This window comes from Coturnix japonica, chromosome 14, assembly GCF_001577835.2.
Source record: "Coturnix japonica isolate 7356 chromosome 14, Coturnix japonica 2.1, whole genome shotgun sequence".
NCBI lineage: Eukaryota > Metazoa > Chordata > Aves > Galliformes > Phasianidae > Coturnix > Coturnix japonica.
The window spans coordinates 10,054,880-10,072,312 of record NC_029529.1 but is presented as its reverse complement, the minus strand read 5'-3'; the positions used below and the strand labels follow the sequence as shown (position 1 = coordinate 10,072,312).

Here is a 17,433-nt window from a genome sequence, read left to right as displayed (position 1 = left end):
TTAAAGGATCAAAAATAAGTATAAAATACGCAAAATATAAATATGAGTTTCTGTAGGCAGAGGCATAAATGTTCTCTTTTGGATATTTTTAGATTTCAAGATTATCTATACAAATAATCAGTGAAAAATGCAATAGATTTATACAGCTTATTTTATCCTCTTGAGGACTTTACTAGTGATATACACTAAAAATTGAAGTTTTGTCAGCATCTTCATAGAGTTTAACCTTGAAACCATTTTGAATTTTGCAATATAAGATGAATGTTGAGAAATGTGGAGAAGTTTGGGGCTGGAGATTGTAACTGTGCAAGAATTACTGTGAGCTACTCAAATGCTGAAATTCAGAAGGTTCAGATAACATCCTGACAGATACAAAGGTTATCTGTAGCTGTTTAAAGAGGTATAATACAACAGATACACGTAAAACACTTCAAATGCTTTGGCTGGGTGTGGCAGTGTTTGATCGGTCTAACTTTTTCTGATGATCCTGTGTAGTAAATAAGCTTGTCTGTTTCCTTATTTTGCAAGGAAACAAATTGTTTACTTTGATCTTACTGAGGTGTAGTTCAATTCAGACATCTTTTAGGCTTGTATATCATCTTCTTCCCTATATCTGATCTGTGGTAAATTGAGTATTGATGGCACCATGTTAATATTTCATAGTCATATTCATTACTGAGATCGCAGTTTTGGGAATCACTGCAGTTTATAACTCATGTTATTGCCGTAAACAGCAGATTCTAGTGAAGGAGCTTGGAAGGAAAATTGGATAATTACATGTAAAGAAAATATATAAGAAAAGAAAAAAGCATCAAAAAATTGAAAAGGAATTGATAGGAATTTCCTCAAATAAAAATGTATTGAATGTAGTACATCCTAATGGTTGAAACATATTCCACTCTAAAATATTATAGATGTTTTACATACTTAGATTTTTCTAACATATTTTTAGTATTTGGTAAAATTAGCATGTTTTCTTATACTTTGAAGGCATGGTTCACTTGTGTGGGGTGCCAGTGTTCATGTAATATCTTTGTAACTCTTAAAAAAACACCAGTGGTTCAAAACTGGGGTAATAGCGCAGTGAAGAAAGCCACTTGGCCAGAACCTACTACTAAACATTTATCATGTTAGAACTTGTATTTTTCATACCCTCCTTCTAATCCTTTCACCTGTAAATCCCATTGGCATCACTGTAACATTGAGGGATATGTTAAGAATCCCCACAGACAAAAAAGGACTTGAATAGTGCTGTAAAATATGATTTGGCATCCATGCTGGGCATCATGAAGAAAAAAAATAGGGAAGAAGCTAGAGGTACATTGGAGCCTTGATTTTCCAGATCATGGCTTCCTAAAGTGCTCCAGTTTTTAAACATGCTGAGTAGTTTTGTTAGATTTCCCCCTTGACCAGTAGAAGCTGCTGTATGCTTACTATTTTCTGCAAATAAATGAGCATAGCAGCTATACTGATACTTACGTGTCCAGTTGAATGCCCTTGCTTTCTTTCTGTTTAGCCTACATCAGTTTTTTTAGCAGTTTATTTATAGTTTCAACTTGCCAGTTTCCTACTTTAAAATAAAATTTTCTAGTAAATAAGTAAGATTATAAATGCATTCATTGGATGCATTTCCATGTGTCACAATTTTAAAAGAAGAAAAAAGATGTTTGGTCAACATTTTTCATGTAGGAATTCTCTATTGGATACTTCATACTGACTTCTTCACTCTTAGAGGATACTGAAAGAAAGTGTGACTTGAAAAATTTTAAGTGTTGTATTCAGCGGACTGGATAAATATGGAGTTAGGGAGTTATTAAAACATTGATTCCTAATCCAACAGACCAAAACTGTTACAGTCTGTTGGGTCAGTGCTAGTGCATCTGACATGATAGACCATAACAGTTCCTTTGGACATGTCAGTGTCTAATTATACAGATTTTAGTTTTCAGATCATTGACTCAGTAGACCACAAAGAGGCAGATTAGAACATGCTATAAGTATTGTCAACCTAAGTACTTTCTCTGTGACTACCTTAAGAAGAAATTAAGAGCGCTGTGGAAGAGGCAAAGAGTGAAATGTTTTATTAAAATAGGTGTATTTCACACTATATTATGTCTCATATGCATAGTTTGCCCCAAAAGTAATATCTTCTATTTATTTCCATGGAAGCTACAACAGAAATATTTAAAATACATATGGAAATATATAAATAGATATTCTGGTGTTTGGTATCAGACATTGTGTAGTCTTTTGGTAATAAATTAAAGTTATTTGGGGCAATAATAGTAAGTTCCAAAGTATAGAGCCAATTTTCTAGAATTGTATAATGAAGAATCATTATACAGTCTTTAAGGGTTAATGGGAAAAGAAAGGGAAAGTTTGTATGCCAGCCGTTACCATGGAAGAGTTTTATTTACAGTGTACGCAGTTGTTTTCCTAATTCACCTTGCAGTATTAACAGTGACCTGGCAATCAAATTAATGGCTTGATTAAGCCACCAGAAAGGAGGCTTCTGGCACCATCAGACACTGTAGGGCACAGGAGATACCCATGCAGGCAGACATGATACTTAATGTTCTGGAGTGGCCACTAAATCCAGACAGATGGGTGAGCTGTCTTTGCTTGGGCAACTAAGATGAGCTTTTCCTTTTTCTGAGACATAGCATTGGCAAAGGTAGCTACAATGATGCAGGGTTTTAATCTATATGCTTCCAAGGCCTTACCCAAAAATTCAGAAACAAGCATTTAATGAAATGGTCAGGAATGATAATCTTTCTCGTTGTAAGCGGAATACCTAAGTGAAAGTAGAACGTCTGATATTCCTCTTTGTCTTGGAATCATTGCTAGTACTTAGAGCAAACAAGGAATTACTTGGGTAGTTTCCTAGTGCACAGTAAGTTAACCAAGGTGCTATCAGTGCTGTTGAAGCTTGGTAACGCTGAACAAATTGTGGCACTTTTTTTTTTTTTTAATTGTTTTCTTTATATTTCATTTAATATAACCTATAAATATGGCTGTAAAGTTGTTTAGTTGTCTTGGTGTTGTGATACAAATGGTGTGAGTATGATAATGTACTTTGATCTTACTGCAATGGAAATATAAAGCACAATAACATCAAAATCGACCTTCTTAATATATTAATACCAATTAATTATTTAACAGACTTGATCCTTACATTTAGGACATAATAATGAGGGAGTTGGGGAACTTTTGGACTTCCCAAAATGGTTTTAGAGGGAAATTTTGAAACTTTGTCCATATTTGAATATTACAGAAACTTTTCAACCAGTGAGCTGTCATAGAATAAGTGCCAATGTGACAGTCAAGAACATTGAAGTCTTAAAGCATTAAGTAAAAGATAGGTGTCTCTAATAATACAATGGAGGAATGTAGATATTTACTTTATATAATGCTTCTGGTAAAAATAATTGCTAGAGTACATAGTTAAGGGTTGGATTATCTACAATGAAGTCAGTGCATTCCATTAGACTGCAGCAATGTTAGCTGAGGTTCTGATCCATGAAATCTATATACTGACTGTACTGACTGTGTAATCCCATGGTGGTCAGTAATTACATACAATTTAAATCTTCTCACTGTAACTTCAGCAGTATTTTGTTTGCTTTCATCTTAATTTCTTGTCCTCTGTAACTCTGTACTGTTTACAGCAGTTGCTGTATTCTTTTTGTTGGGAGGGGCTCCACTTCTGTCTTAAGCAAGATGATTCCTGTTCAGTTTGTGAAGGTAGTAAGCATTAGCCTTTTGGAAATAGCTGCTCGATTGGAGCACAATCACTTCGAGTCCCAGTACATTTTCCTGACCCACACTGTCTAGCTTTACATCAGAGAGCTCAGAATCCCTAAGGGATTTATGCTCCAGTGCTTAAAAAGATTGTGATTAGTCTAGAGTTTGAATATCTGGCATGTTGACTATATACAAACGTATGTGCAAATCAGTGTATTTGTAATATTGCTCTTTCAATTATCTTCTGTTTCTCTCAAATACAGTAACTCCTTAAAAAAAAAAAAAAAAAAAAAAAAAAAAACAGTGAAAGAGAAGTCTTCCGGATTTTAATTGTGTTCTTTTATACCTGATATATATATAAAAGAACAGTAAAAATTCTGCCCCATGCTTTCATTGTTAATACACAAATTAAATTGAAAGAAGAAATGCTGTGTCTTACTAATTGAGCAGAACTTCTTTTATGGAACTTCACTTAAATTTCTGGTACATTTTTCAGTCAATAAAAAATGTAGAAATGTTGAGCAACACTAAAACAGCTTAAAATGCATCATGAATTTCCAACATACCTTTCTCCTGAGGTTTTATGCCTTATACGCTCACTGCAGTTAATGCTTAAAATTGGCCTTTGAAGGACACAATCCTGCAGCTTCAAAGCTCTGAGTTATGTGAGCTGCCCTTTTCCAGGTCTACTTTTATGTAAAATAGAATGTGATGCATCATTGGATCAGCTGAACTCAGGAGTCCTGTAAATTATGGGTTGTTTGAGCTAAGGAATAATACTTGTTTTGGACATCAAGTGAGATATATGAACCTCTCATTCTTAGTTATCCCTCTAGGTTTTTGTAAATAATAGCACAGAATTGAACTAAATAGTATATCTTCTGCTATGAAAATATTAAAGCTATCAAACTTATTAGCAAGTGTATGGAATTGTTAGAATTAACAGATAGTCATTTAAAAAAAAAATGAATTTCAGCCTCTAGTCTTACTGTCCATAGGTTAGTATGTTATCATTCACACAGTTTTTGTGTGGAATAACATGCAACTTCGTCCTTACTTTCAAGTTTAATTTATGGAGTTGTGAAATGACTTTTATAAAATGAAAATTAGCTAGGATTCCTTTGTAAATTGGAGCAGTATGACAAGGAATGTTTCTGGTAGATACTTTTTTTTCTGATAGGTATGGCTTTGGGTTAAATTTTTAAGAATTCAATTTCTACTAGTAATTAAGTAGTAATTAGTAGACAGTTTTTATCAGGAAGTGAGGTTTTAGAGCACTTTTAGTAGCACCTATTGTTCAAAATACATATATAGAGAGATGAAAAAAGTAGCTGGAAGGACAATGTTATAATTCTATAGACTTGAATGAAAAGAGTTTTCTGTAAGTCAGTTGCTGGTAATTCTAAACTGTTTCTGTTAGGCAAAAATCTATGTTTCTGTGTATGTAATTTTCACAGGCTATGATAATAAAAGAAGTGCTATCAGTAAATACAGTGACAAAGTATGAGATCTATGAATTATGAAGTAGTTTTGTATTATGATAAATTTATTCCCCTTCATTTTGTAAAATTTAACTATTTAGCATATGTGCAAGATAGATCTCATTAGCTTGTTAAATTACTATATATGGCAAAACAACAAAATTGGATTACTACATCCAAATGAAAATGAAAGAGTTAAATGAAAAATACTGTCACTACACTCATTCATGCTAGGCTGCAGGTACTGCTATGTCTAAGACAAGTTAGAGGCAATACTATGCTACTACTCCTGATCTTAAATCCTGTCCTTGTAGTTTGGATTGCATATCCCTTAGTTTTGTTTTGTTTTTACTTTGTTTTTTTTACTTTGTTTTTCAAAGTGTAAATTTTTAAGTAGCAAGCTTCACGTGTTAGATATCCTTAATATGCTGGAGGTGAACTAATAGAGATAAGTTTGTTATCTTAGGCTCTTGGGGCTTAAGTTTGCTACACCTGAAATATCGTCTCTCCTGAACTGAGTTTTCAGTAGAAGCTTCAGTGTAGGTAATGCTTGACAGAGTTTTCATTATCTTCCAGAACTGACTTTTCCAGTTAGTCTTCTGTAAGAGCTGGATGTAGTTCCTTCTAGTTCTTATTTGGTACTCTTGCATTAAAGCTGTGCAAAACTCAGCATTACACCATACCCAGCATTGCAGGCTGGAGGAACTAGCTGCAATTTGGGGCAAAATAGCACCCAAATAATAATTCCCAGTGTCTTTACTAGGCCTGCACAATGCAAACATCATCCAAGGAAACATGTATATATATAAAGGAATCACTTGATATTCATAACGTAACTTTCACTACCCCATGTCCTATTTGCTTTGACTTTAGAAAGGGCAAATCAGGATTTCAGCATTTTAAATATTAGTGTATTAAGCATTTTTCTTTTTATGTTACCTGGTTTTGATAAAGAATTTTGCAAGAGAAGGTTTATATTAAATCACTCATATTTCTAGTTTATTCTGCTAGGATTCTACAAGCTTTATATATTTGGATGACAGTATATAAAAATATACTATGTCATTTTTTTAAATATAAGCTACAGATATTTTTTTTCTGATTGCAATCATGTTAGGCATATATAAGGAAAACAAAATTTACTTTCAGTATCTTCCTTTAAGTTGTTTGGAGTAAATTGCAATTTTTTTTTTCAAAAAACAGTTCTTGCATATTTTCCATTAGTGCCTTTTAGTACCTATATCAAAATATAGTTCAATTTTTAGTAGGCTTCATAAATATATTGACATGACATATCTGTAACACTAAACATAAGCTTCCAATGCAAGAGTTTGTACATAGTCCATATCCAGATATCACCATTATTTCATTTAAAAGATCCCAGCATGTTTACCTCATGAACCGTATAAACTCCCTAGTTCTGAAATATGTCAACACTTTTTCTTGCTACATTCATTGAAATTAAGCACCCTTACCCTACCCCATCTGTAAACATCAAGTCAATTGGCAGCTAGTACATTTCCCAGTCAGCAAGCAGTATTGTGAATTTTATCTTCTCTTGCAGAAATCAATTCGTCTTCGTTGCAGCAGATGAAATTTCTTGTAACACCTCTGCAGGTAACAATCATTGATACTTCTTGATGCATCCATCCAGGTCTCAATATCCTTTTTCACATGCTGCATTTAATCGTAAGAGAAAGCATAGGAAAGTCCATGGTTCAAATTTTCGGAATAGATTAATTTATAGCTTAAGTCTAGATTCTGCCATATAAAATACACTAGGCTATTTTTGCTGACTTTGGTGTTTAAATAATTTCTGGCCTAGAAAAGTAAGGATATGTTAAACCTTCTCATAAAAGCTTACTGTACAGTGCAATCAAGGTGATGATGACTTAAAAATATATATATAATTAAAAAAATAAGACTCCTGAAAACAGTAAAGGTGTAGATCTATGTAGGACATTGTAAGTGCTGTAGATATAAGTGTTTTCTTTTCAATTTTTGGGGGGCAAATATTGCCCACAAGGGCACTGCAGACCCTAAAGCACTCACAAAGTCTATCCTATGGATAAGATAGTGGGAGAGAGGGTCTGTGTCTTCAAAGGATTGTTCTCTAGTAAGTAAAGTCTTAGCTGGTTTGCTAGTATACTATTGTAAGCCATGGTTATAGAAGAATGAACAATGTTTTGAGGGATATTTGTTAATGGTGATTTATAAGTATATCAAGCATATCGAGGGATTTTCTGTCTTTTAAGCAATAGAGGTTGAACAATGTTAGTCTTAATACAGGTAAGGATGATGTTATGTTGCTACATAAGAAATCAAAAGCCGACATATTTGGTGTTGGCCACATTGTCAATAATGATATGTGAAAAAGTCACAGAGATGTGTGTATTGAAGGAGGAAAGGATACATAGCATGGCACAAAATGTTGGTATCAAGAAGTATTTATTTGTAGAGAGTTTTGCATTAGTGGAAATAAATGAAAGGTGAAGAGTTTTCTGCTTATGTAATGTCGACCTACAGAGAAGTACACGCTTATGGAGAAGTCTATAGCTTAAGTGACTGTATTCTAAGATAGTAATATACTGCATGGTAGCCACAGCATTTTTGGTGGTAATCTGAAAAGTTCTTATAAAGAAAATAAGCAACTGATTTAACATAGATTTTTCAGAATCCTAAATCATTAGCAGAATGATTCTTGATAAGGATTCTGACATTCATTATTTCACCTGTGCTTCCTACTCTGCTCTGTATGATAGTGAACTGCAGTAGGGAGACAACTAATTTATAAATCTGTCCTTGCAGACTGAGTACAGATAAACTCATTTTAGCAATTTTTTAACTCGGGGTTCTTAAAACACACATATAGTTTTAATAGTTTTCTTGTTTTGAAAACTTTCTGTGTTTTGCAGAATGAAACCTTCTAAGCAATACACCTGTAGGCATGAATTTCCCTCAGTTCATGCTGAAAAGTGTCCAGACTATACCATAATTATTGTGTATGTCATTTCACTGAAATTCCAAAAATACAGCACACTTGTTCATCAGAAAATGCACTGAAACTTACAAAGAAGAAAGTGGATTTTTGTGCATATTTATTAAAACTTTTCAGTTTACCAGTAAATTACCGCTATTACAATGATTGGGTAAATAAGGTGTTTCTGTTAGATGTTTTGACACTATATTAATACATATCAGCATTAGGTAGCTTTAGGGGTCTAATTAAAGCCTCTATTTGCTGTTCTTTGTATTTTTAAATTTTAGTGATAGAATTTGAATTAGAATTTGAAATAGAATTTGAAGGAATTCTGTCTATATTAAACAAACAAACAAAAAAAACAGCTACACCGTACTCTGACCCCTTTTCCATTATGGAATAAGTTACCGAAATTGCATTTGGCCTTTCAAATCTGTAAGCTGACATTCAGTTCATTATCTGATATTCCTAATCTGCATCAATACGTGAAGTATATACATAGACATATAATCTTTCAGACCAGTAGCTGTAATTCGATTTTTCAGATGTACACAAAATGTCTGTGATACAATATTATATGGTAGTAACGTTCCTAAACTCAATTAGAGTAATAAGTGTTTGCCAAATTGATGTAAGATAAGATACTGGTTATATGCTAAATGTTTGAAATGTGAGTACATGTGTGTTTGTGTTGTTTCCTTCTGAAGAATATACATGTTCATAGACTTAAAATAATCATATTACAGGTAAAGTTTGTTGTCAAATGGAAATGGGAGTCTTGGGTGATTCTACTGATAATATTCACTCCTTTCTTCCTAATGCTTTATCATTCCTTCCAGGCATTACTTAACCCTAAGCCACATGACTTTCTTTATTTTTATTTTTATTTCAAATTTATTTTTTCTAACTTAGAAATGAAGTAATCTTGAAATCAAACATGATAGGGTAATGTGCCAATATATACATTTCTATTCATGTATGTATATCTATTTTTGAATTAACATTATATAAAGAAAATATATGCAAGAATCTGCAAGTCTGTGACAGAGGATTCCTTCCATGGGAAATTTAAAAATATTTTGCTCTATCATCCAGAGCATTTTGAGGCTAAAAATAATTACTCTTCAGAAGAGAATTTCTATGCTTCTGGGACAGATCGTCTCTAGCAAGCATGATTAAAGAGTATGCAAGCAGACCTGAGCTAGATCAGAGGTAGGGAAACTATCTGAGACCTCCTTTCAGCTTGTTGATGTAATTTTAACAAGGATCTCTGAAGAATTTCCTCTAGCAGAACTCTGACAATGGTTATATTACAGGAGAATTAATCGTGATGGAGGCAAAGGGGATCTTACCCTATCCTTGTAAGTCAGATAGAGACCCAGAATAAAGGCATGGTTTATTTACACGTTGGCTGGAGAAAATAGTTAATTCTGTATCTTTAACATTTTAAATTAATTTTTCAAATCAGTAATCAATATATTTTTTCTTTTAGGTTTTGTAAAGCTGAAATTTTTAGCTCAAAAAGAAAAAAAAAATATATATATATAGAGAGAGAGAGAGAGAGTGCCTTTTCCAAGTTTATTCTAGGATGTATCTGCATCTTATGATTTTTATGTTAAAACGGGACAGGATCATTATTCTATATTTACACCATTATTGCTTTCTTCCTCCAGTTATTAACTGTCATCTAACTTCCATCTCCAAACAAAAAAATCCAGTGTGTTTGTGCAGCCAGTAGTATTTTTCCCCCAAGAGTATGTGCATTTCATGATTTTGAAATAACAGAGAGAAAGGAAAGGGCTTATATGCACTTGAATTCAAAATGAAGTATGGTTGAGGTGAATATAACATCTATCCAATTGTAGCTGTATTTATTTACATATCTGGGCAGAGTCATCCCCATGTGGCAGGAATGTGTATTTGTGTAAAACAGATGAAACGAGGAAAGGTTTAATTTTCATCTTCAGGAGAAATCCATCATAAAAGCAGGCAGCATAAAGGAACAAATATTTGTTGTATCAAAAGTTTGAAAACATTATTGGCAATCTGTAATGACCAATTGCTCAAATCCTTGCAATTTTAGTGAATGCAGGCATTAAAATGTAGACATGAATGCTTCCACAAATCTAATTTGAGAAACAAGAGCAAATATGGTCACATTTATTTAAAAGAAAATTGATATTAGTAAAAGTGCTGAGAAGTTTAAGGTGGTTTGCCTCTGTTATGGTGCATAAGTACGTCTGGTCAAATTTTTGCTATATGTGCTTGCATGCATCTCATTGACATATTTTAGTTTCTGGTAGGAGATACTGATCAGATTATGATCATTTGAAGAGATTTCCAAACAGTAAACTGCTTTGGAATGAAAGGTTTGCATTACCTTTATAATTACTGTGTAAAGACATAAGTTCAGTTGTGAGAGGTGTTTTTGTTTTGGTAACACTTGTGTGCTTCATTCCATTTCACAAAGCAAGTTGACCGGGAAAATAACCATGTCCTACCAGATTATTTTACTATTTTGTTGTGCTCTTTCATTAATCAATAAATCAAAAATGAAGATGAAGGAGCATTTTTTTTTGCTTTTGTGCTAGCTTGTAGTTAAGCCTTTGCTGTTTTTCCCTGTGAAAAATAACAGGTACTGAGGTTTTTGCTCTTCAAAAACTAGGCAATGTTGTATTAATGCACATTATTAAACTTCTGTAAATCTCAGTGTCCTTGATGTTGGCAGTTTAAATTTCTTATTACTGCTGATCGTACATGGAATTCTGTTTGCTGCTGCTTGTACTGCGCGTGGTAGTGATGGTAAAATGCTCAGCTGTTGGATCGGTTGATAAAAATCAGTAAACACTTTGGTTACCCTCTGTTCTTTCTTTGATTAATTTCTTTTTCTCACCCAGTGAAAACACTAGCAGACCTTTTGGCATCTTTGTCATTATCTCTTTGACAGCTTACCTTCCCTATGCTTACAGTTCTAGGTCAGTTCGCATGGCTAGTCAATTGTGACAACATGACAAGATTAAGTAAAGCTGAGGTTCTGTGATTTGTAAATGGAGGATTTGCAATGCGAAGCTTCTTTGATAACAGAAATAGTGAATAATCTGTGTTTGCCCTCAACAAGTGCCTACAAGCACATGTGCATCTCCTGTACTGTTTTTTGAATGAAACAACTAGAATTTTTTCTCAGATAGACTGAAAACAGTACATGAGAAAACTGGTTTCTGTGTGTGCATGGATGTATGATAGTAGAGCAATGCATTAACTAAACAGCAATTCAGTATGAATATCGTGAGCTTATCATATTACATTTTAAACATTTAACAACCAAAAAATTAATGTATACTTACTGAACTTCACTAGCACAAAAGACTGCTTTAAAAGTTAATATAAAAAGTGTCTGTATTTATTTATTACTGATCTAGATGAGAAGTTACTTAGGATTTACTGCCTCAACATCGATAAATGGTGCATGGATCAAACAAATACTTGTTTTTTTTTCTGATGTTTGACAGATTAATAAATGTCAGCTGATGGGAAAGCCTCAGTTTCCCCAGTGGCTTTTTATTTTGAATGTATAGATAGTCTGTCTTCCTCGGAAGGAGATTATACAAAAAATGGGTGTTGATAGCATGTTAAATTTTAAGCAGATGTCAAGTGAAGGCCCCACACATTTGTGGAAGCTGCCTCTGACTTTCTGTAAATCCAAACAGGGAGACTGAAATCTGAGACAGAGCTTTTGCCTGAGTTCCGTCCCTGGGGTAGTTCTACAGCCCTGATTCAACACCCACACTAGAGAAGCATCACCTGTGCTGCAGTGTTGCACCTCTGTATTTCTGCAGATTCACTAATACCATTTATTTGAACATTTACCAACGTGACAGCTGAACTTCAAACACATCTAACAGATTTCAAAGCTTTAAGTTAGCATTCAGGGGGGAAAAAAAATAATAATCATCATGTTTGAACATCAGTGACTGAAATTTCTGCTAATTCTCATCAATGAACAATAGTTAATGAGGCAAGTAATAGTGGGAATCATAATTAACTGGACAATTTCAGACGTGACATAAATAAAAGCCAAGAGGTGGAAATTGTTCCCTGAATGTAGACACTTCTGATTTGGCTTCTTAGCTTTCTTCTGATTTCACCAGAAGGAAAAAGTAAGGACTGCTTCTAATATTATCACTAATGTATTTATGAAGATCCCTTCATGGAGTACTTGTATTGCCCTGCTCATTTTGGTTGGCTGTGGCTTCATCTCTGTGAAAACCTGGGAATGGTAGTGCTGTAAATAATAATAATAATAATAATGACTTGAATATATACAGGAGTTCAGCACTGCAGCATACCTTGAAATTTTGCTGTTTCACTGTGTTGCGTCTATCAGGATTATGTCTTCCCTCATCCTCTGCTGCACGATGTAAATCTGTGAAGTGTTATCAGCAGTAGAAGAAGAAAGTGGCACAGAAAGGAATGTTTTGTGGTCCTTTATTACGGAATGATCTTAAGTTTTGATATTGTTTAACCTCTACATTCAGGAAAATGACTTCAAAATGTTTCTACATTAAAGCATTTTCCTCAGTGTTCTGTAAAAACAGGTAGGATAGACTCCTTTCCTCATTTCCTTATGAGATTTGCTCACTTAGGTGACAGAATGCCTACACTTGTTTGATATGAATATCCAGAATTAATTAATATATTAATCTGCATGTGCCTTGGACACCCTGAGCAGTAAAGAATTTCAGGTAGAAGGGCAGCCACTGCTGCACAGTGGTGAGTGACTGAGGTTAAAATACTGCCCAGGGATATGCTGTGTCTCTGTGTACATACAAAGGAACTCCTGCTGCTGCTGTCATCAGGTTTTGGTATCACAGTGCCAGTATCATAATCATGTGAGCAAGAGGAAAGCAGCCTGATTTAGCAAGTTACTGGAATCATGAATCTGGATAACGCAGGTAAAATTTGTTTTCCCTGCATTCCTTCCAGTGTTTCACTGAAATCTTCATCTCTTTTGTCTACAATTTTATTGCAATTCTGCAGTTCTGGAGGACAGATTTGGATTGCCCTTTCCGTGCCACCTGTGAAGAGCAAGAGTCACATCCTACAGTAGAGCACATTTCCTAGGTGATAAATTAAGACAGGAGGAATACAGAACTGCTCTGCATGATATTCTGCCTTCTCATACCTAGCAAATACTGACTTGTTCAGCTGTCTTTTTGTAAAAGTTAGTAATAAGAGTCAGTGCAACTGTTTTGGTAATTTAAGCTGATTCTTTCTGAAGACTCAATACAGGTAGGTCTGAAGAAGCAGTGATTTTATGACTTGATCTTTCAATTATAAATCAAAGCTAGTAAATGAGTAATACTGTGGAGAGCTAGAAATATGAGCTTCCCAGCGCATCCATATGCTTTGCTGGTAGTATGGCAAGTAACAGGGAACTAGATCACAGGGTTAGGTTGTTCTACTAGTTTCAGTTTTAATTTTTACTTGACTAATGGTTTTATTTTAAAATAGAACCATCATTTCCTATAGTTCTGGTAGTATCTCCCAGTCTTTTAAGAAACAGGGAAAAATGGTTGAGTTCAAAAAGACGTATGTATCACATTGTGTTTACACGTCTCATTTTATGTTTTGCTACACCTGAGGAAAATGTTTTAACTTGTTGCATATTCTATACTCAGAATTTTCCTTTGTTAACGTTGTCATTAAACCCTACAGTAGATATGCAGTTAAGGAGCTTCCAGATGTTTCCAGTGAGTGTCAGAGTTTCACACTCTGTCCTAGATATATAAGGAAACATAATCACAGTACAAAAGAACCTGAAGTGGTTCTTAAAATTAGAGAAAGGCATACTGTCCTATTTCAGAGGTTCCAGCAATACCTAGTCCTGGTGGTTTAACAAGTGAGATTTAATTTCAGAGATCCTGCTTAGAGAAGTGTCTCCAGTTCTCTTTTTCTATTTACATTGGACAACAAACTGCCCTTTTATGCAATATTTAAGCAATTTTAAACCTTCTAATGAAAATTGCTGAAGAAACTGAGACATAGCCTGAGCAGAGGATTTCAGCATTGAGCTTTTGGTAAATAGTTTGCAGTCACAATGCTACAGATGTTGGCATTGCAAAGTTGAATTTTTTCTTAGTATTCCATAGTAAGGCGTTGGTGTAGTTAAAAGACAGTGCCAGTAAAACAAAATGCTAGCAAACATTAGAGGATACTTTCCAGTTGTGTTCTGAATACTTATTCTAGACATACTGAAAAACAGTGGAGCTGACTTTGTTCTCATTTCTAGTGCATCAGAATTTGCTTATCAGTTGTGTTCCTCAGTCAAGAACTGAAGTGTACAACTTGGTATATATATATATATATATATATATATATATATATTGATTTAAGGTTTTGTAGAAAAAACAGTCACATTGACTATTAATTCCTTGAAAATACTTTGTCATTTGCATGTGCTAAATTGTACTAAATTGTTTACCTGAAAAGATTATTTTCAGGGTAAACTGTCAGAAAGATTTTAAACGCCACTAATTTTAAAGAGAAATAAGTATTCTGGTATGTGAATAAATGAACCAACAGCGATGTGCTTGCACTAGCTTGCTGATTTTCAGTGTGACAGTGTAGTTTAAATCCTTACTATTTTCAGCATGGAAATCAGAATCTATTCTGCTAACCTTCTGAGCTTCTAAATTTGGTGTCATGCATAGGCGTGTTTAAAAATTAGCATTTAAAAAGAAACCTACTTGCTTTAAGTTTAAGCTGACACTGTTCCATTCCTCTGTGGAAATGAAATTTATTAATCATAATAAAACCATCATATTCTGAAGGTAGAGGTCACCCTGAGGAGAAAAAAGTCTATTCATCACAGAGGAATTTCAATGCATTTTTCCCAGATAATATCTGAGCATGGATTCTCTCCCCTTTGGAAATACATTCTTCCCGGGTTGTGCTTACATGCATCAAGTATATGGAGGAGGTTGCAGGAATGAGAATTTTTCAATTTAGCTTTGTATTCTTTATTTTATTTTAGAGACAATTTGGAAGAGCACTTCTTTACATTTTGTTTAATGTTTACATTGCAAACATTTATTCAAGCAGAACTCCAATATACTTTTTTTGGTTTGGTTTGGTTTGGTTTCTATAAAGGAAACATTAAGAGCATTTCTTATTTTAACAAGAATGCTGGTTCTGTAACACCATTTTTATTTTCATGCAACAGCACAAACATACAGCATTCTCTTAATGCAAATGTGAAACATTACTTTTAAGAAACATGTTTTATGATAGGTCACCATTTTTACATTATGATTATTTCACCTCTCTTGTTTAAAGGAAAAAGTATTTTTTACACAGTAGGACAAAAAATATCGGGTTGAAGCTGAAAATATACCAATTCCCGTTGTTCTAAAAGCAATAGCCATGATTTTAAAGCATGTATAATAATAGTACTTGCAATTCATCCTCCATGTTACAAGGGATATTAAGGAAATGTTGAAATCTGGAAATAAGTCTAGCTTTGAATTAATTGTTTTCTCTTTCTAGATGTATTCTTATTGTTCAAATGAGATTTGGCTTGAGCGAATTAAAAATGTAATGATTTTTAAATGGATTCTCTGACTTGAGAAATGAACATACAAAGGAAAATAAGGTGTCTTTTTCACCTTGTGAAGATGAACAAGAAATGTAACATTCTATTATGTCTTCTATCAAAGCTAATTTTTTTTTTTAATCTCCGATGATTATAGTGTTTACATCCCAGTTTGGAGGGAAACATTGCAAAGTTGTTAGTTCTTCCATCTGGGGAGGCTGCAGAGTTTGTGGCCAGTGCCAGATCTGCACTAAGAACTCCTTCCAACTCAAAGGGTTACTAAGTGATGCTTAGACCCAGCAGGCTGATCAAAACTAGTCTTCCTTTCTCTCTCCCTTTCTTTCTTTCTGCAACTGCCTGGTTATTTGGGTGTTAATTGCCTCAGATAATTTTCAAATTTAGTTATTCCTGGATACCATCTGTTTAAATTGACATAAATTTAATCTTTCACTCACCAGTATATTGGATGTAAAAGAGGAAATAGTGTATTTTATACAAGTCTTTTAAACATATTTCCCTGAGTTTAAGACCCCAAGATAGAAGATGACTGCACAACATTGTGCTTCTCCCAGATATTTGTGTGTGTTTATTTACAGATAAAATCTGTAGTAAATATAGCTCTGGTGAGAATTAGAGCCTCCATTCACTTTCAGTACTTTCCAAACTTTGACAGATTAATTCCTTTGTAAATGTTGTCTCAGTGAATGGAGAATAAAGTCTATTTTGTCTGCAGAACTTAATGCTTTTTTCTTGAAGATGTCCCCCAGTAGATAGGAATGCTTAATTCTCTTACTTTGGACTTCATTCTCTACCTCATGTCTAGGACTCACAGAAGTGGGTGGTGTAAGATTGAGTGCATTTGCCGTGCAAACATTCTTTTCTCAGTTTTCCCTCAGCTGATTATGTAGGAACTTAGTCAGATTCCACTTGTGAAGTATCAACTACATGATATAAAATAGGGAAGTGTCTTCTTCCCCCCACCCCTGAATAAATAAATAACTAAAATAATTAAAATAAAAACCTAAGTTTGCATTTGTATCTGAAAAATAAGATGGCTATACAGAATGAGACAGAATGGGATTACTGTTCACATAAGGCTGAATGCAACATCTCTTGGAGAAACCAATAATATTATTAAAACTTAACTTGCTTACTGTATTACACCTTCTATAAAAGGCACCACTATAATTTCAAGTTTGTTTTTGTTTTATATGTGAAACCCTAATGGGAATTATTTGATAACAGACAAATACTAGGCATTCAAGGAAACATGTTTGTAGTTGACATGTCTATCTCACTAACAGTAACTATATTCAGACTTGGACTGTGAAACAAAGACATATATCTCAAGGTGAAGAGGAGGGCTAGGCCAGCAAGTCACTCAGGTGTACATGTACAGGAGTTTTGAAGTAGTTCCTTGAGTATGGATTTTGTACAAGGAAAAATGACAAAAAGCTGATTTTTATGTCAGTGTCTTAGTTTGGTTGCAGGAGGAATTTGGCTGAAAATTCAGGTTTCGGTTGTGCAAGTATCATGGCTTAGGATGACACCGTCTATTCTCTAGAAAGAGTGAAAATGCACAATAAGTCTGTTCTGTAAAATATATTGCTTCCTATCATTCTACAGGCCACCCTACT

At 34.0% G+C, this 17,433-nt stretch overlaps 1 protein-coding gene across 10 annotated transcripts in view; it reads left to right on the top strand.

Annotated features, from left to right (window-relative positions):
- RBFOX1 (RNA binding fox-1 homolog 1) overlaps positions 1–17,433 on the top strand; it is a 107,647-nt gene that overhangs the window by 85,919 nt on the left and 4,295 nt on the right. For 4 of the 10 annotated variants that reach the window (XM_015877148.2, XM_015877146.2, XM_015877141.2 and 1 more), the window contains one exon: positions 6,790–6,842. The exons of the other annotated variants lie outside the window; for them this stretch is intronic. In XM_015877148.2, the coding sequence (XP_015732634.2) occupies positions 6,790–6,842 (53 nt within the window). The remainder of the gene's footprint in view (positions 1–6,789; positions 6,843–17,433) is intronic. 10 annotated transcript variants of the gene reach the window in all.